Source organism: Denticeps clupeoides, chromosome 1 (assembly GCF_900700375.1).
Source record: "Denticeps clupeoides chromosome 1, fDenClu1.1, whole genome shotgun sequence".
NCBI classification, from domain to species: Eukaryota; Metazoa; Chordata; class Actinopteri; order Clupeiformes; family Denticipitidae; genus Denticeps; species Denticeps clupeoides.
In genome coordinates, this window is record NC_041707.1 from 31881477 (window position 1) to 31901820 (window position 20344).

The 20344-nt window shown below is 40.9% G+C and overlaps 2 protein-coding genes across 8 annotated transcripts in view; both read left to right on the plus strand.

Annotated features, from left to right (window-relative positions):
* Positions 1-14816, plus strand: part of slc4a11 (solute carrier family 4 member 11) — a 54692-nt gene extending 39876 nt beyond the window's left edge. For all 7 annotated transcript variants that reach the window (XM_028988381.1, XM_028988348.1, XM_028988370.1 and 4 more), the window contains 10 exons: positions 1928-2041; positions 2714-2846; positions 2992-3065; positions 3503-3728; positions 4914-5020; positions 8197-8362; positions 8966-9139; positions 10298-10493; positions 11692-11861; positions 11947-14816. In XM_028988381.1, coding sequence (XP_028844214.1) covers positions 1928-2041; positions 2714-2846; positions 2992-3065; positions 3503-3728; positions 4914-5020; positions 8197-8362; positions 8966-9139; positions 10298-10493; positions 11692-11861; positions 11947-12013 — 1427 coding nt within the window. In that variant the 3' untranslated portion in view covers positions 12014-14816. The remainder of the gene's footprint in view (positions 1-1927; positions 2042-2713; positions 2847-2991; positions 3066-3502; positions 3729-4913; positions 5021-8196; positions 8363-8965; positions 9140-10297; positions 10494-11691; positions 11862-11946) is intronic.
* A 178-nt stretch (positions 14817-14994) lies between these two features.
* Positions 14995-20033, plus strand: rpia (ribose 5-phosphate isomerase A (ribose 5-phosphate epimerase)). Its single transcript, XM_028983139.1, has 9 exons — positions 14995-15388; positions 15773-15833; positions 16356-16411; positions 16527-16586; positions 16844-16908; positions 17003-17071; positions 17207-17348; positions 19269-19368; positions 19495-20033. Exons 1-9 carry the CDS (start codon positions 15170-15172, stop codon positions 19590-19592), a joined length of 870 nt encoding a protein of 289 aa, XP_028838972.1. The 5' UTR covers positions 14995-15169; the 3' UTR covers positions 19593-20033.
* Positions 20034-20344: the final 311 nt, after the last annotated feature.

Here is a 20344-nt window from a genome sequence, read left to right on the forward strand (position 1 = left end):
TTGTTAGGCATGTATTGCATGTACTGCTGTCTACCATGAGAGTTGCTGGGGCTGAACGAAAAAAAACAACCCTCACATATCTAAATGCTGCCATGCTGGAACAAACCCAGCTTTATCCAGGCAGGAGCTTAAAGTCTGGGTCAGGACACTATGGCAGTTCCAAATCAATACTATGAATTTCCTTAGAAATGTTCCCCCTTGTTATCTATACATTTTCACTTTATCTTTACATGCCATGAAATACTGAATAACAACATTTTTTGTTTTTCTATCCTCATCTTATGTGTTACAAGGTCATAAATCATGCAAATCTCCCAACCAGTCAGAATCCAGTATTCATCTAGTAGATATACAGGGAGTGCAGAATTATTAGGCAAGTTGTATTTTTGAGGAATAATTTTATTATTGAACAACAACCATGTTCTCAATGAACCCAAAAAACTCATTAATATCAAAGCTGAATGTTTTTGGAAGTAGTTTTTAGTTTGTTTTTATTTTTAGCTATTTTAGGGGGATATCTGTGTGTGCAGGTGACTATTACTGTGCATAATTATTAGGCAACTTAACAAAAAACAAATATATACCCATTTCAATTATTTATTTTTACCAGTGAAACCAATATAACATCTCCACATTCACAAATATACATTTCTGACATTCAAAAACAAAAACAAATCAGCCACCAATATAGCCACCTTTCTTTGCAAGGACACTCAAAAGCCTGCCATCCATGGATTCTGTCAGTGTTTTGATCTGTTCACCATCAACATTGCGTGCAACAGCAACCACAGCTTCCCAGACATTTGATGATGGACCACAGGTTCTCAATGGGGTTCAGATCAGGTGAACAAGGAGGCCATGTCATTAGTTTTTCTTCTTTTATACCCTTTCTTGCCAGCCACGCTGTGGAGTACTTGGACGCGTGTGATGGAGCATTGTCCTGCATGAAAATCATGTTTTTCTTGAAGGATGCAGACTTCTTCCTGTACCACTGCTTGAAGAAGGTGTCTTCCAGAAACTGGCAGTAGGACTGGGAGTTGAGCTTGACTCCATCCTCAACCCGAAAAGGTCCCACAAGCTCATCTTTGATGAAACCAGCCCTTGCTGGCATCTGAGTCGGACTGGAGCACTCTGCCCTTTACCAATCCAGCTACGGGCCCATCCATCTGGCCCATCAAGACTCACTCTCATTTCATCAGTCCATAAAACCTTAGAAAAAACAGTCTTGAGATATTTCATGGCCCAGTCTTGACGTTTCAGCTTGTGTGTCTTGTTCAGTGGTGGTCGTCTTTCAGCCTTTCTTACCTTGGCCATGTCTCTGAGTATTGCACACCTTGTGCTTTTGGGCACTCCAGTGATGTTGCAGCTCTGAAATATGGCCAAACTGGTGGCAAGTGGCATCTTGGCAGCTGCACGCTTGACTTTTCTCAGTTCATGGGCAGTTATTTTGTGCCTTGGTTTTTTCCACATGCTTCTTGCGACCTTGTTGACTATTTTGAATGAAACGCTTGATTGTTCGATGATCACGCTTCAGAAGCTTTGTAATTTTAAGAGTGCTGTATCCCTCTGCAAGATATCTCACTATTTTTGACTTTTCTGAGCCTGTCAAGTCCTTCTTATGACCCATTTTGCCAAAGGAAAGGAAGTTGTCTAATAATTATGCACACCTGATATAGGGTGTTGATGTCATTAGACCACACCCCTTCTCATTACAGAAATGCACATCACATAATATGCTTAATTGGTAGTAGGCTTTCAAGCCTATACAGCTTGGAGTAAGACAACATGCATGAAGAGGATGATGTGGACAAAATACTCATTTGCCTAATAATTCTGCACTCCCTGTAGAGCATTTAACTGATTGTAAGTTTACAATTAATGGATTGATGAGTCTGTGTGTGTGTGTGTGTGTGTGCGTGTTTGTCAGATGTGCAGAAAACGATCATTGGGCAGAGCATCGGGGGCATCATCTACTCCTTATGTGCTGGCTCTCCTCTGGTTGTCCCACTGACCACTGCACCCATTGCTATATTTATTGGTGGTAAGCCTGTTTATACTCTCTGTTTTGGTCCTTTTTTGTACTGCACACATCAACACACACTATTAAAAAATAAAGACATGTGGACACACATTAGCACAGTCCCAAAAAAACATCATATTCTGTTTAAACTTCTCACATCATAATGATGCATATGTGCACTAAAAACTGCCTGGTTTACTGTCATTTACACACCAACATATCCTCTGTCTGGAGCTTTCTCCACAAAACTGAAAATGTGTATTTAATATGTGTATTTTCATTTAGGACTGCTGCTAAATATTTGCCTTAACAACATTATAAATGATGAAGACCAAGAGAATTAGGACAGTTTGTCACATTCTCATTTTCTCTCTCACATGCATACACAAAAACTAGCGAGCATTTTCCTTTTAGCAATATGGGCTTTGCCCTTGTGAGTGACTGAAGTTGCTTGGTATGTTCAGGCGTTGTTTTTCATACACAAACACACTCAGACAACTAATAGCTCTTACAGAATGTTGAATGGCATCACACACAATTAAAAATCAATTCAGTTGCAGTCAAATAATGCATTTCTGCTGCATTGTATAGTGTACTTTTGTTATGAAAGAAAAGAAAAATTCTTTTGTGAACGTTTTTGGTATTGATTATCATTGATCTGTGTTTTGTGTTTGTGTGTGTGTTTGTGAGCAGTGATCCGGGGCATCTGCGATGATTATGATTTGGACTTCGCTGCATTTTATGCCTGCATTGGCCTGTGGAACTCGCTGTTCCTCATCTTAGGAGGAATTTTCAATCTCAGCTTACTTGTAAAACTCTTTAAGAGGTCAGGCACACTCATAACCAGTTACACATACGAATATACATAATTATCTGATTACACACACATATGCACAAATACAATTAAATTATATTCTCTTTGTACTTCATTGTGTAAATTGGCCATTGTTTGTGTATGTGTGTTTTTACAGATCTATAGAGGAGGTGATTGCCCTTTTTATCTCAATTGCATTTGTAGTGGATGCAGTAAAAGGCACAGTCAAAAGTGAGTAGCAAATGGTTCTTTTGGTCATTTTTTACAAAAGTTCTTTAATAATTGAACTGGGAAACGGATGTCCTGATATGGACCTTATCTTTGAATGGCACTAAGCACTGTGCTCAGGCTAGTTTGCTGGTGTATAGGTGTAAGAAAGAACCACTTGGTATATATGCATCTTGAAGATGAAGAGCTTTAATGAGCTTTAAAATGGAACAAGCCCCATGCAAACATCATGTTTCTTTCTCGTTTTATCCATTTATTTTAGAAAATCCTGAGGACACCTTTGACCTTACACTAGCAACTAGCACCACATTCACTGCTTAGCACCAGTTTGAAAATCTACAAATTAGTCGCTGACTAGTCTTTCTGACACACACCACAAGAATCATAGAATTGCCATACTTCAGAAATCTTTCAAATCTCACTTTCACTTTCTGTCCCAGTCTTCCAACAGTACTATCATCCACCCACGTTGACCAATGGAAGTGTAGCCGAACTTCAGCGCCTGAGTGCTGGCCTAATGGGTGCGGGGTCCAACAGCTCAGGGGCAGGGTTATCAGTTCTCCCAGAATCCTTCATTCTCTGCACACGTGCACGGCCTCTGCTGTGCCTCCTGCTCATGTTGGGGACGCTGTGGCTAGGATACACACTCTATGAGTTTAAGAGGAGGTGAGTTCCATTGTAGGCTCAGCAGGGGGCCTTGCTTCACATTACCTCCTAAGAACAAATAAATCATAATTTAATTATGATAAATGAAATTTAATTCTTTTTACATAAACCTCACTGCCTTATTGATTAGCCAGATGTGATTGAATTTAATGTAAAATAACTCATGCATTGAATTAATTTGTGATTTAATTAATTTAATTAAAAGTCAAATGGACACTGTTGATAGTACGAATATTTTGATGAATGTTTATGCTGAAATGCTTGAAATGACAAAGTCGGTATGCAAAAGAGATGTCTTTAAAGCATTAAAATGACAAAACCATAATAGAAAAAAAATAATTAGCTGTAGGAGTTGTAGGAGTTATTTTGTGGTGACATGGTGACATCAGTGATCTAGTTGATTATCCAAGCTGGAATTCACCATCATGTCTGGGATGTGGTAATTGTTTTTTGACAGGGCAGCACAGCAGGAGGCTACCCTGTAAAAATGAGAACACAGGCATGAGCAATGCTGTTACAAAGGCATTGCTGGGCCACTTTAAATTTTTTTCAGTGCTTTGATCCATTGTACAGCATGATTTCATATTTATATCTCAATGTTTTGATGTGCACATTTTGATCTTTAATGTAGAAAACAGCATAAAGAGAAGGTAGTAGATGTACGTCTTCCTAATTATGAATTTATACAATATCCGAAATTATACAAACCCTCACCATTTATAGAGAAGACATATTGGCAATTTGGTTGTGGTTTATTATTTAAAAATATATATAGCCTGCTTAAAAATCCCATATTTCACTAAGGCAGCTCTCAACATTTGTCCACTCAGTCCTTTTCATTAAAACTGTACATTTATTATTTTCATAAGCTCATAAGATAATACTGTTGCAATTAAAAAATGCTTAAAAAGTATTCTTCTGTCTGAAGTGTGTTGTTGGTCACTGTGACAATGAATTATAGGTGGCTGCTCTACTTTATGAGAAGTAGAGTGGAATACACTCGTTCATTGGCATGGTTATTCTTGGAATATTGCACGCTAATTGAACACACAGGAAGTAATGATCACAGGAACATGCTTACAGCACAAAATTCTAAAATATTTTTGGTTCATGATGTATGAAGATTGGTCTGCACAGTGTTGGTTATTAAAACAGTTTGGTAGTGAGCAGCTCCTGTCTCTACAGCCCGTTCCTGCATGTGAAGATCAGAGAGATCCTGTCAGACTGTGCTCTGCCCATCTCGGTCCTCATGTTCTCCTTCATAGGATCCTACGTTTTTAATGACATCGGCTGTGAGTATTTCCTCACATTCACACACACAAATGCACAAGCCACCAAATATTCACATCTGTTTTACAGTTGGGTCCATAAGTTTTGAGAACCAGTATTTGAGAAATACTGTTTTCACAAAGTTTGCTGCTTCAGTTTTTTTTAGATCTTTTTGTCAGTTGTTTCTGTTGTGTATTGAAGTATAATTACAAGCATTTTATGAGTTTCAAAGGCTTTTAATGAAAATTACATCAAGTTTATGCAAAGAGTCGATATATCCCATTCCTTCATAATCAGTGCTTGGAGTTTGTCAGAATTTGTGGGTTTTTGTTTGTCCACCTGCCTCTTCAGGATTGACCACAAATTCTTAATTTGATTAAGACGTTTCCTGGCCATGGACCCAAAATTTAAATGTTTTGTTCCCCCAGTCACTTTGGCCTTAGGGCACAGTGCTCCATCATGCTAAAAAAAAGGCATTTTTCTTCACCAAACTGTTCTTGGATGGTTGGGAGAAGTTGCTGTTGGAGGATGTTTGGCACCATTCATGCCTCTACCATTCATGGCTGTGTTTTTAGGAAAAATTGTGAGTGAGCCAACTCCCTTAAATGAAAAGCAGCCCCACACATGAATGGTCTTAGGATGCTTTACTGTTGGCACAAGACAGGACTGATGGTAGCACTCACCTTTTCCTCTCTGGACAATAAATTTTCAAGATGCCTCAAACAATCGGAAAGGTGCTTCATCAGAGAAAATGACTTTACCCCAGTCCTCAGCACTCCAATCACTGTTCTTTTTGCAGAATATCAGTCTGTCCTTGATGTTTTTCTTGGAGAGAAGTGGCTTCTTTGCTGCCCTTCTTGACACCAGGCCATCCTCCAAAAGTCTTACTGAGCAGGCTCTGCACCGGTGGCCCCCCGATCCCACAACTGAATCATCTTTAGGTGAAGGTCCTGGTATTTGCTGGACTTTCTTGGGCACCCTGAAGCCTTCTTCACAACACTCGACACTCACTCCTTGAAGATGTTGATGATGTGATAAATAGTTGTTTTAGGTGCAATCTTTTAAGCTTCCAGTCTGCTATATTAACTCAATCAGCATGACAGAATGATCTCCAGCCTCCAGTGCTCATCAACATTCTCACTTGTGTTAACGAGAGGATCACTGAAATGATCTCAGTAGGACTTTTTGTGGCAGGGCTCAAATGCAGTAGAAATGTTTTTTTTTTAAGGGGGATTAAATTCATTTTCATGGCAAAGAGGGTTTTGCAGTTAATCTGATCACTCTTTATAACATTCTGGTGTATATGCAAATTGCCATAATAAAAATGGATGAAGAAAACTTGGTGAAAAACAGTATTTGTGTCATTCTCAAAACTTTTGGCCATGACTGTAATACACAAATACACATATACTCTCAGTTCTAAACATGCATCCACATGCATCCACAAACGTTTGGACGCACCTACTCTGTGGCATTATGGAGACTAAAATGGAGCCTTTTTGAAGAATCCAATGCAAGAAACATATTTAGTATTTTTGTAGCAGCAGTGAGCGAAGTGTGTTTGATGAATGAGTTGCTTCTTTATACCTTCAATATTCCTTTGTTTACAATTGTCAATGTCAAAAGACACTTCATGAGATGCTTATTAACAGGAGTGAATGACAAGAAAGGTTCAGTGTAAACCTTGAGGGGTTTTGGAAACCATCCCCATTGTCTAACTTAAAAGGATGGAGAGAAGCCAAATGTCTGAAATGCTGCCATCACAGCTTAAGCTCCCTGCTCTGGAGAGATGCAAATGAGTTTGTTTGTTTGTTTGTTTGTTTGTTTATTACTTAACCTCATGTGTTGATTCCAGTGTATTTCAGTTTTTTCTGTTATGTAAAAATGCAAGACCCTTAAATGAGTTGGTGCATCCAAACTTGTATTGTATATGTATATTTTTGGCTTATTTTATGTGTAATTCGGTGACATTTTCCTTATGGTCTAACATCTACCTATAGTTCTGTGTTGTGAGATACTGCTGAAGGTTAATGTAAAATGATGGCCAAAGCACAAGGCTTTTAGAGAAATTATTCTATTTAGCACAAGGCCTATAGTTATTGGTATTTATATTATACTACATGTATTTTGTTTGCTGTTTTACTTGCTGCCCTGGTGTGCAAAGGTTAGCCGGTTTTAAATTTACATTTTACGATTTACATGTTGCATAACATGGGTGAACATCAAATTGATGTTCTTGTGGGGGATGTCATTTATTGTGGGAGTTTTCAGCAAAAACAGAGGTTGCAGATGCAAAAAATAGGTGCAAATTGGATAATTTACGTAGGCTGGCTGTTATTACGACTTTAGGAGGGGACTCTAGAGAGGCAGATGCAATTGCAAATTTAGCCCTAAGGAGGCCGGTGTTCAGAAATAGACTCACAGAGTCAAAAAGCAGACTGGATCGGTTGCATATGAAGGGCCAGTATGAGAAAATATGAGATTCTTCCTACTTTGATATGTCCAAATCAGTGATGTGTCAAGCACTTGTAATTTCCCGAACTTAAAATGGATGCACAATACTGTTGTCAGACCCACACCAGACTGGGACTCCCCAATATCAGTAATTAATAATTAATACACTTACATGTATTTCAGTCTTTAGTCAGTGATCAGCTTATCCATTGTTGCATTTAACTGAAGGCATTTATTGTGAAAAAAAACCCATATTTTTTGTACAGACAGATACGCATTTCAGCATTTGAATTCTAGTACACTAACACATATCTCAAAATTGAGCTCCTCTGCCACGTTAAAACGAGTGCAATGGACACTCTGTCCCAGCTAGAAAATGTGGTTGGATATTTAATTGCATTTCAGCTAACCCCGTGTTTTTCATCAGCACAGAAAGTGGGAGATCCAAAGCTGGCTGCTTTCATTATAGCACTGTTAATACTCTGAAATCTGCATGATGATCTGGGTTTCTTGTAGTTTGAATGCTGCTGCAGAGCGCACACTGCACTCTTGTTAATAGCACTGAGGAACTGGAAGGAGTTGTACATTTTTCAAAACATTGCCAGAATCTGAAAGATTTTAATCAGGTAAGTGTTTAAAATGGCTGAACTGTTCCTTAAATAGATTATTTGTGTGTGTGTGTGTGTGTGTGTGTGTGTGTGTGTGTGTGTGTGTGTGTGTGTTTGTGTGTGTGTGTGATTGGCAGTGCCGGTGTTTGATTTCCATAATGGGCCGATGTTTCGCGTGGCTCCGTTTGAGAAGCTGTCGGGTGCAAGTGTGCTGTGTGCGATGGGGCTGGGCTTCCTCCTCGCACTCCTCATCTTCATCGACCAGAACATCGTAGTCTCTCTCACCAACGCACCTGAGAACAGGTACACACATGCCTACACACAAGCTCACACACTCTTACATAGTCTCAAACAAACAAAACCTCATTTATCTTCATTGCAGCTCCCTTGCCTCACACACACACACACACACACACACAGTTACGTAAGTAAAAGAAATTCTGACAGGAAAGGTGATAAGATATAAATATTGACACAGAAAACCGGTTATTTCAATGGTAAATCAGTCATTAATTGTAGACCATAGTTTTAATATCGCTTGTCTGAATTGTGCACATTGGCTTGTTACATGACAAAATACACAGAAAATAACAGTATGTTTCCTTTGCAAAACGTATACGTCTTTGCCCAGTTTCCATACCGTTTGGTTAAAAAATTGTGTTTTTACAAACACTGTGCTAGAGACACATTACAATGTCTCTATTGAAGCAAGCATTTGTGTATCAGCATGTGATGTATTTTTTGCATTTGCCTGTGTGTGTGTGATTGTTCTTGAACCTGTCTGCTAGACCTGCAATGTGGCTTTGTTGGATGATTGATGGGTGCAGAAGAGAGGCTCTTTCACTCTTGTTTTTGAGTCCACCAGTGACCCCTGTGTGTGTTCGCGTGTGTGTTTGCATATTACAGGTTAATAAAAGGCACTGCGTATCACTGGGACCTGACTCTGTCTGGGATTGTGAACATTCTGATGTCAGTCCTCGGGTTGCCATGGATGCACGCGGCCTTTCCCCACTCCACCCTGCACGTGAGGCAGCTTGCTCTCGTGGAGGAGAGGGTGGAGGGGGGGTATCTCTATGAGACGTGAGTCTTACACACACACACACACACACACACACACACACACACACTCATACATCACACGTACGCCCTGATTTTGATGTTATTCATTCCTACAGAGGTGCATGTTGTACACTGTATCTATAGCCTGTCTCAATTAAATGTCTGATTAGCATGAATTAGGAATTCACACTGCTAATTGGACTGTTAATTATTTAATGATTGGCATGACCCTGAGCTTACTGCTGAATCGTGGGCTGGAGATGATTTCACAGCTCAGGTGGGCAGGAAAGCTGAAGCTGAGTGTGGCTAATCCATTCTAACTAGGAAGCTGATTTGGTGCAATTATCCCAGTAAAAAACATTCAAAAGTGCCAGTTATATGATCCACACATGATAAATATGAATCTTGTCTTTATTCATGTTCTTTTTAGATAAACAAGAGGTATATATATATATATTGACACACACACACAAGTGAGTCTTTACTGTCTGCCCATGAATTTGTGTTCTTGTAGTTTGTACTGTGTTGTGGTCAGTATCTTAACACCATGAAGCTCCTGCTCAGAACATTACACAGGAAGTCTGATCTCAACGTGTTTTGTAGAAAGAGATGAACAGATATAGAAATGGTAGCGAATGCCATTAGATCAACACAGTTTCACTCCGTTCAGAGAATGAGGAGACGTGGGTTTTTATTAGTACCTTGAGATTTTATTTATTGTCCTTCCCTTGCAGGGTGTGTAATGTGAGTGAAAGATACAGATGCCCTTGATGGAGAGTATCTAGATTGGTACCGTGTGTGTGTGTGTGTGTGTGTGTGTGTATTGACTTCTCTTCCTGTGTCTCACATTGGTGTGAAGGACTTTCTTGGAACAACATGCATGTGTCTTGATTGGTGTGAGGGAGTGTTCTCTACAGTGTGTGTGTGTGTGTGTGTGTGTGTGTGTGTTTTCTCTGATAGCAGAATTGTCATTGAGAAGGAGATTCATGTGACTTTATGGTCTGCCCATATATCAGTTTCAAGGAACCAGACCGTGAGTGAGTGAGTGAGTGAGTGAATGTTTGTGTGTCAGGGAGAGAGCACGAGAAAGAGAGAGTGTGTCTCTATGTAAACACTCTCTTTGTTTACGTCCAGGGCTTTGCATGGCCATATATATTACTATATTACGTGTGTGTGCAGGATTGTGAGTGTGAAGGAGACGCGTGTGACGTCACTGGCGGCGAACATCCTGATTGGTGTGAGCGTGTTCCTGCTGCCAGTTCCACTGCAGTGGATCCCAAAGCCGGTTCTGTATGGCTTGTTCCTCTACATCGCTCTCACCTCCATCGATGGAAACCAGATGTGTGACCGTATGGCTCTCCTGCTCAAAGAACAGGTGGGCGTGTGTTGCATGTAATGCGTATATAGAAGGGCACCTTGAGAAACCCCTGGTGCGTGCGTGTGTGTGTATGTGTGTTTGAATGGTGAACTCGCTTTAGACAATTCTGTATTGGCATGGTAGGTGTTAAATATTCCAGCATTTACATGAACTCCACTGTGAGGATCACAGGTCCAGCTCCCTCTCCATCAGCCGGCTCCTCAGGTGGGAATCACACTGTCGCTGTTCTGCTCATGAGTGCCGCCTGCTGTCCAGCAGGATCACCACTTTAGCTGAAAATGGATAAAATCAATCCTTCTAAAATTGTGATGTATCGCATCGTTATAATGATGTTAATTACGCTTTCCATTAATGGATTTGCCCTGCCTCCACAACTCGGTGCATAATAATGATTTCAACTTTTGTTTGTGTGGACATGCCGATAAAATAATTATATCTATTTTATTATAATCTATGGTGTTATATACTATCATGATCAAATGATTTTCCCAGATTTTATATTATTCTATATGTGATGAGTAAGCATAAAAGCCTACAACAGTCCAGTCATTTCTAGTTATGATACCTTTTTACCGAAAATGTCTGTCATCTCGGGACTGGGTAGGACAGGAGGTGCAGAAACAGGACATGTTGATAGGTAAGCATTTTTAATAAACACAAAATAAACAGGCACAAGGGCCAGAAACCAGGGAAAAGGCATAACCATATGGCGTTTGTCGAACACTTTGTGCAAACACAAAGTATCCATGTTAATGTTGCAGCCACGCCCTGTGGCTGTCTACTGCATTTAATTGGCATCAGCTAGGAGTGATCAGGACCCATCAATCAGGCAGCAGCCCCTGGGAGTCACAATGTCATAGTGTCTACCCAACATCATGAAACCACCCCCAACCACACACACACACACACATACATACACATAACTGGACTCTTGCGGTAATGTCTCCATTTTGTGTTTGGAGTGGTTCATTCTGAAGCTCAAAAATAGCCAACAATGAACACAGATGAAAAATGGTGTGTGTGTGTGTGTGTGTGTGTGTGTGTGTGTGTGTGTGTGTGTGAAATGAATGCACAGAGCGTCCTGCAACATTTGTGAAGATATTGATTTTCGAGTGTGTAAATGTCTTTGCTTCTGTCTTTTCTCCTCTTTTACATCTTCTTTCCCTCCCTCCCTGCCTCTCTATTTGTCTCTCAGACCTCCTATCCCCCCACACATTACATCCGGAAGGTTCCTCAGAGGAAGATCCACTACTTCACCTTCCTGCAGATGGTTCAACTCCTCTTCCTCTGTACGTTTGGGATGTACCCCCTGCCCTACATGAAGATGATCTTTCCCCTCTTAATGATCATTCTCATCCCCATCAGGTAGGCAGATGCACATGTGTATGTTAGCCTGTGTGTGTGTGTGTGTGTGTGTGTTGGTATCTTACTTATTTCCTCTGCTGATCAGGAACTGCCTGCTGCCGCGCATTATTGAGGCTCGCTATCTTGACATCATCGACGCACAGCACATGTAGACAGACTGAGCTGAGTGGGAAAAAATCCTCTGGGAAATGTAGTGCAAGATTGAAAACCCGCTGGGAGGAAACAGTCTGACCGTAGCAGGGAGCTGCAACCAACAGGTGGAGCGCAAGAATGAAGAATGAACGGAGAGAAAGAAGGATTCAGATACATAGAGGATGTGTTTGTCTGTCTTTGTGTGTGTGTCTGTGTGTGTGTGTGAGAGACTGCAGCACGGAAGAGGTTTGTGTTGATAAGAGATTCAGCATCCCTGTAGCAGTTCTCCTGACCTCCATTACTCTCCTGCTTTCCTTTTTGAGTTCTGTGCCAAAGAGTCTCACCTCTTACTTTCACCTCTGCTGTGTGCGTGTGTGCCCCCCTGCTTCATTATGCAGACACACATACACACACAAACACATACCTTCACCATACATACTGCAGGCATAATACACACAGACACACACACATAAACTCTACATACACACATTCTAGGAAGATTCCAACTGATCACATGCAAACGTGACCAATCCAGATCTCAGACATTCCAGTCCATCGTGGTACATTAGTGTTACAGACACAGCACAGACCAAAATGTAGTGATGTACCTTCCTCCGGAAACTGTGTATCAGAGCAATATACATAGTGAGTTACCTGATAATATTTTAGATATTTCTAAGAGAGATGTGTTTGTCATACCGTTCTATTAAATAGATCTCTAGTTTGGATACAGGTGTTCAGTGTACAGTGTGTCTTACGGGTGAAGAGAGATCAGACTCTGAAGGAACCGGGGATTTGGTTTTAAGGAGTGAACTCAGTTCTACTGATACCGCTACTCATGCACGTGCGCAAACACACACACACACACATGCACAGTACAGATACAGTATAGCTATACATGCATCCAGAAAATAAAGCATGGCTTCTCTGAAACAAAGAAAACAAAACAGTATGCCTTTTATAAGAGAAACCAGGGTTATTATTTTATTTATTTTAAATCAAAGTAATTATTAAACGTAATGACTTTTTGAAGCCATGTCATATATACTGTATATGAATGAAGGTGGAATAGTCTTTTATTCTGAAAGCTACAAATTTAAAATGAATGGAGATGTAAAGAGCGTTATAGAGAATGTGAGCGTGCAAACGAGCCAGACAGAAATCATCGATCATACTTAAGCAATTTTGGAAAAGAACAGTTTAATTTGTTCTGACTGGACTACACAGTTTTGAATTTCATTCCCACTTTAATTTAATAAAATAAACACATTATCCTAAATTGAACATTAGACCTTGGGGCTGATTCTGATTATGTGATTTCTGTTGTCTTAAATCGTTCTATTTCCTTCGAGTTGCACAAGAGGGTGCTCACGAAGCAGCAGGTACTTTTAAAACAAACTGGAACAGACATGTATGGTAAATGTCAATAATTCACATTAATTTATTTAGTAATTTATTTCTGTCAAAATCTTATATAAGATTTAAAATGAAAGGAAATGATTTTAGCACCCAGAGACAGGACCTGAGTTAAGGTTCGTTCTATTACAAAACGGCAAAGTGATTCACTTGACAGTGGCAGTGATTGCTTCTCTAGGCCCAAAAATATACCGAAGAGGTAGTGTCACTTTTTGAAGATCAATCGTAGTCTCACTTGTGGAAAATCAATGATTTCAGATTGATTTTTCACACGACATGGGTCACATGACCACCCCAATCAATTTTCAAGTGGCAGGACTGAGAAGAAGTTGGCCAGAATTGATCTGAACTGTCTTGCCTGTGAGGTGTTACGTTCAATTGAAATGACAGGTTTTGAGTGGGCTGCATCTGTAATAAGTGGCTATAAAGGTACTCCGCCCCAGTGATTATTATCCTTATTGCTAACTGTAGGATGTTGCTTCCTGAAGCTGATTTGACCTTTGGATCTGAGTCAAGTGCACCACCAGCCACTGTTTCCTCTCTGAAAGGCCTCAGGGTGAAGAATGAATGAATGAATGTTTCTGCACGCAGCTTTGGAGCGCCCTCTTGTGCATAATGTGAAAATTGCCGAAAATTGCCCAATGCATGCGGATGGGAAACAGAAGGGAGGCCACCTGGGGGCTCAGGGTGAGGATAAAGATTTAAAGGGTTAGAGGTCAGGTAGGGATTGGTCGTCCCAAGGAGGAAACGTTAAAGTAGGGGTGTGCAGCTGGACACTTTCCCAAATTCTGGGGTATTAACAAAGTGGGGTAGCTCCGTTTTAAATAAGTGCTCCCCACTTACTTAAAGGATGACGAGGGCGGAGAGTTATGACATCAGCATTAACATAATCTGCGTAAAAACTGTGAGAGAGCAGTAGGGGGAGCACGAGAAAGAGGAGATGGAGACATCTTGTACAATTTTTCCACGTTTTATCAGATATTAGTAGTGCTCTCCCCTGTGACAGTGTCGTTTTCTGTTCTTCCGTCTCTGGGGCAGCTCACAGCGTCCCTCTTGCTGGTTCCCTGATGACATTGGACTTCTCCTCACAATTAGTGTCCAAATATTCCTTCGTTGTGAAACTTATATCTGAATTTAGGATTTGGGTTTTTCTTTCCGAGTTACGTTTTGTGATGTTCTGTTCCTTTTGGTTCAAAATATTTTTTTAATCATGAATGTACAATGTGTAGATTTTTATATAGCGAATATTATAAATCAAAGTCAAAATAATAATTTTTGTCAACAGATAAGCTAAGAATTTGTAAAAATGAGAGAAAGTCTACCTGAACGGTTGTGTGTGGATTATGACATGCCATACACTGAAAATAAACCATTTCAAGCTGGTCGCCAAATAAAGGCTAAAAGTGATTTCGGGTCTGTTTCTTTCTTTCTGTCGCTATTTTCCGCGGATGTACACCATCATCCAGCAGCCGCATGGTGACCCAGGTGGATGTGCGCATCGTGTGGAAAGCCGGCGCTTCAGGTTCTGGAAGCTGATTGGCTGAGCCCGAGTCGAAGCCGTAACGCACCACACATGCGCGCAGTTGCAAATCAATGCGCCGGGAGCAGTGAGCCTTGCTGGGCAGTCGTAGTCCGACGAGGAACTAGATTAATTGGCGGAAGAAAAAAATGATATCGAGACGGCACACCAATGAATTACTGAGACGATACACCAATAAAACCCTCGAGGATAAGTGAAACACGCCATTTTCCGCAGGCCGATGTTACGCCAGAGGTGGCTCCGACGCGCGTTCGGGTCCGGATGTGCGGCGTCCGCCCGCCCTGGTTGCCGGAGGCACGGTCAGCCGCCCTGCGGTACCCGGAAGGAGACCCACGTGTTTGTGTGCGGGAGTCGCAGCTCCGGCTCCAGGTCCAGCTCCGTCATGGCAGAGGAGGCGAAGAAGCTGGCGGCGTACGCGGCGGTGGACAACCACGTCCGGGTAACTAGCGACAGCACCGGCTCTAGCCTACAATAAAGTGTGTGTGTGTGTGTGTGTGTGTGTGTGTGTGTGTGTGTGTGTGTGTGTGTGTGTGTGTGTGTGTGTGTGTGTGTGTGTGTGTGTGTGTGTGTGTGTGTGTTCGCGCTGGTGACGGGCAGTCGTATTTCTCTCGCTGTTCCGTTTTCCACCAGGAGCAGCCTCGGTTATCTAAGACGGGGTTATCTCCTTATTTAAAGCGCGGCGAGGTCGCCAGGGCTCCAAATGGCTTTAAAGGACCTCGTGTAGGTGTCGCGCAGCTTTCTCGTGATGTGCGACCCGCAAATTGATCTTTTTTTTTTTTTTTTTTTTTTTGGTGCATGTTGCATCTTTCCTGCCTGTTTTTAGAACAGCCACGTTCTTGGAGTGGGCAGCGGATCTACTGTTGTCTACGCAGTGGAACGACTTGGTGAGAAGTGTGTGTGTGTGTGTGTGTGTGTGAGAGAGAGAGAGAGAGAGAGACAGCAAGACAGTGTAAAACCTAATTGCAAAAAGAAAACTCACACATGTACAGAGGTGTACACTGCCCGTTTAGGGTCATTTTTAAGTTGTTTCTATTCATAAGAGACCGTTTGGTGCATTAAATAGACATCAAATGGGTGAAAAGTCTGGTCCGGACGTTGTTCGATATGCGTAAACGTAGAGAGACCCGTTATCAGTTCCTGTGGAATCTGACGGCCACTGACAGCGTCATTGATTATTAGAAAAGAGCTGAACACGGTTACCTTGATTTAATAAGCAATAAAAGTGGCCAGGTTCACACTACTACAGTATCTAGTGAATCAGCAGACGTGGGTTTAACTACATAATTATTTCAAACTTTTGTCTGATTTATTTCATATGTATATTTTTTCTAAATGACTCTAAACTTTGCTAGTGCATATGTGTAAATGAGTGTGAATTTGTTTTTATATATATTTATTGATTGCAGCCCAGAGGGTTCGACAGGAGAAGCTGAATATTGTGTGTGTTCCTACTTCTTTTCAGGTGAGTGTGTGTTTTATGAACTCATGTTTTCAGTCAAGTGTGTAGGTGGAGTATCGGAATAATAATAATACCACCACCACCGGAAATACAACATTTTAATAACGTCCCTCCACAGGCTCGTCAGCTCATTCTCAAGCACAGTCTGACTCTCTCAGATCTAGACCGGCATCCAGAGGTGAGTCACACGCTTCAGGATGAATGGACCCACGTGAGCGGGGTGCTCACACACTCTGCACAAGTCGAGAATGGGGACTCGCCTGCTCGCCGCTGCAGATGGTCACCTTCATCCGGGCAACCGCCATCTGATTGGCTAATAACTCATTTCAGACCTGTGCTTGAGTAAAGTTTCCCTGACCTGTCATGCCCGACTTACCAATGCCTTTTACATATATTTGTGTGTGTGCGTGTGTGTGTGCATGCGTGTGTGACCAGTTGGATGTAGCGATCGACGGTGCAGATGAAGTGGACGCCATGCTCACTCTCATAAAGGGAGGAGGGTAAGATAAATGCAGTAAGAACAAATAATTCACGCTGAATAAAAAAATGTATATGTTTACATTTGATGTGGGAAATTTGCATCTTCTTTGTCAGAGGATGTCTGACTCAAGAGAAGATTGTCGCTGGATGTGCCAAACACTTCATTGTTATTGCAGATTATAGGTAAAAATAGATGTGTTGTGTCTGTGTTGTGTTAATCTGACGTGGCATCAGATGGCGATATGCTATTACCTTCTGTGCTGCAGATTATTACATGATGTGCAGCCATGATGTGCAATCCATTTACTGTCTGTGCAGGAAAGATTCCAAGTCTCTGGGTCAGCAGTGGAAGAAGGGCGTTCCCATAGAGGTTATCCCCATGGCTTACGTCCCCATCTCCAGGTCCATCATGCAGAGGTTCGGGGGAGAAGTCTCACTCAGAATGGCTGTCAGCAAAGCGGTGAGAAAATGTTATTAAATAGGTGCATACGATGAAAATTGTGGTCGTGAGGTCTTGTTGATATGAAAAACACTGGTTCTAGCATGGTGACTTTGGGTGAAAAAGTGACTGGTTGTCAAGATGGACATGCACTGTGTGAAGTTATAGGTGTGTACGTTGATTTTTTTTTTTTTTTTTTTCATTTAATTTTGTTATTAGGATGTGTATAATGCTGTTACTGTATGATTTGGAGATTGATTTAAAATCTTTTGTACACATGAATACTTTTTCAGTGTGCTTAATAACAGTCTGAATTTACTATACAATGTCATAATCTTAACAAATTTTGTACACTAGTGTACACTAGAATACACTTACCTCCCAGTTACAGAAGACGCTTGGCATCACTGACAGTGGTCAGAATTGTGGTCTTCCAGACCCAAAAAAAATAATGTTTCATCAGTATAAATATACAGTGTTACATTTAAAAATTATTGGGGAAAAGTAGCATCTTACTTGAAAGACATGAAGTGAAAAACTTAAATCAGTTGACAAATGCATTAATATGAGTAAAAATCTCATTTTCAAAATGACTGAGAAGGATATAACTATAAAATAAGCAAAATTGCCTCTGTGAAACACTGTGACACAACGAAACACACAGTGACACAACGAAATATGTCCTCTGCTTTTAACCATCACCCTTGGTGAGCAGTGGGCAGCCAATACAGGCGCCTGGAGAGGGGTGTGTGTGTGTGCGCGTCTATGCTTCACTGACTGAGCAAGAGTAAAGGATTCACTTTATGTGTTGTTCTGTGAACAAAGTAGCAGCTTAATTGAAATAATGTTTTGTGTTAATAGAAATGAAATATTAACCTCTGTTAAGATGCTGAATCTTGGAGATGAGCCACCACCGGTGATTAGTCAGAATTCAGTTTCACACAGAATGCTTTAGTTTAGGTGTGTGGCACTTTGTGTAAGGGGGTGTGGTTTTAAGTAAATAATAATAAAAAGAAATAAGAGGACAATAATTAACCAACTTTTAATTGGTGGACACTTATATTTATATATATATATATATATATATATAAGTCATTTTGCGCTCTCTCTCTCTATCTTTTTCATTGAGTAGTGCTGGGATTTTGATGTATACTTGATGTCAATGTCTCACATTTGTGGCCTAGAAGTGCTTTAGAACAACAACATTTATTTCTTATATAGCCCAAAATCACATACAGTATGTCTCAATGGGCTTTGACAGGCCCTACAGTTGACACCCCCCACACTTGACCCTTCTGCACACAAGGAAAAACTCCACACAAAAAAAACTCTACAAGAGAGAGGAAAAAAGAAAGGAAGAAACCTTGGGAAGGAGTGATACAGAGAGGGACCCCCTTCCAGGGTAGAGTGAGCCTGCAGTTGGTGTCAGTGCAGGGTTGAGGATGATATAATAATAAGTCCTACAGTTGTAGGGTTGGAGAAGTCCAGGATGTAGTCAGTGTCATGGTCTAGATTACGTGTCCATAATGATGTTACTAAATTAAGCTTATTATTTGAAATGAAAAATCATCGCTGGTCTTTAAACCCCTACTTCTGTTATATTTTATTTATTTTAATGAGCAAACGCATGTACGACGAACAATGCATTTCAGATTTGACTGAAGAAAGTGAAGAAACATCTTCCTCTCATTTAATGTGGGCATGCCAAATCTAGATCTTTCTCAGACTCGCGTCTCTAGTTGCTGCCACACACTCATGACTGGCGTGTCGGTCTTCTCCTTTTTCTTCCTCCCCTTTCTATCCTTGCTCAGTAGTTTGTAGGCCCCTGTCCATCCCGTTGTCCGCTACCTTTGACCACGGTTTCAGATTGTGTGCAAGCAGATGCTGTTGGCTGGCGATTGGAGGGATACGCAGTCATGCTGCCTCATGTTCCTCCCTCAGGGTCCGGTTGTGACTGACAACAGCAACTTTATTCTGGACTGGAAGTTTGAGCAAGCACAGAACTGGAAGGAAGTCAACTTCGCCATCAAAATGATCCCAGGTCTGTTATTTCTGACTGAACGGTGACCTCCTAAAGGTTTTTTAGTGTTTTTAAACATGAATTATCGTCATATCTTAATTAAAGTGTTATTTATTTCTCTTCTCCCGCCCCCATCTCTCTTTGTAGGGGTGGTAGAGACGGGTTTGTTCGTTGGGATGGCTGAGAAGGTATATTTTGGCATGGAGGACGGAACCGTGAAGACCAGAGACCCACTAATCATCTAAAACCTCATGGGAGATCCGACTCAGTCCAGAGTCTCACCTTTAAGTGCCATTAAATATTCTGAAGACACACACACACACACACACAGATCTGATCTCTCAAAAAAGCCATGCTCTGTAATCTGATTCAGAGTTGTTAATCACGAGAATCTAGAAGGTGCTGGTATTGTTCTGCAGTAAATGGATGTCTTTCTTCTTCTTCTTCTTATACCTCAGTCGAGATGTAAACTACAGGAGGCGGCACGTGAAACTCCTGCTTGATTTTTCTACTTCTACTCTTAATGGAGCTATAACCATTTGAAACGGGGTTTGCCCGGAGACCTACCTTCTCAAGGTTTTTCAGGCTTCCTTACACCACACCCTCAAAGCTGGTTATATTTAGGATGTAATAAATTTCTTTCTTTTTTTTTTTTTTTTTTTTTTTTTTAAAACACAATTTCTGTTTTTGTTTGTTGTGCCTTGTTTTTTGAGTGAAGTTTTACAGTTTACTTTGGCCTTAAACCTTTTTACACACACACCTTTATTTGAATAAACCAAAGGTCACTGGATGCTGAATACTGAATTTTCAGTATTCTGTGTTTTTTTTTTTTTTGTCATCTATTTTATGCTGTTTGTCCTAACTTCCAAGATAGGACATGTGATTACAAGAAATTGTTGTCTTCTGGGTTTTATTCTGTACCACAGAAAGGCAAGATCTTAGTATGACCAAAACTCTGCATTTATATTAATGCCTTGAACTGTTCTTTCTTCTGTAT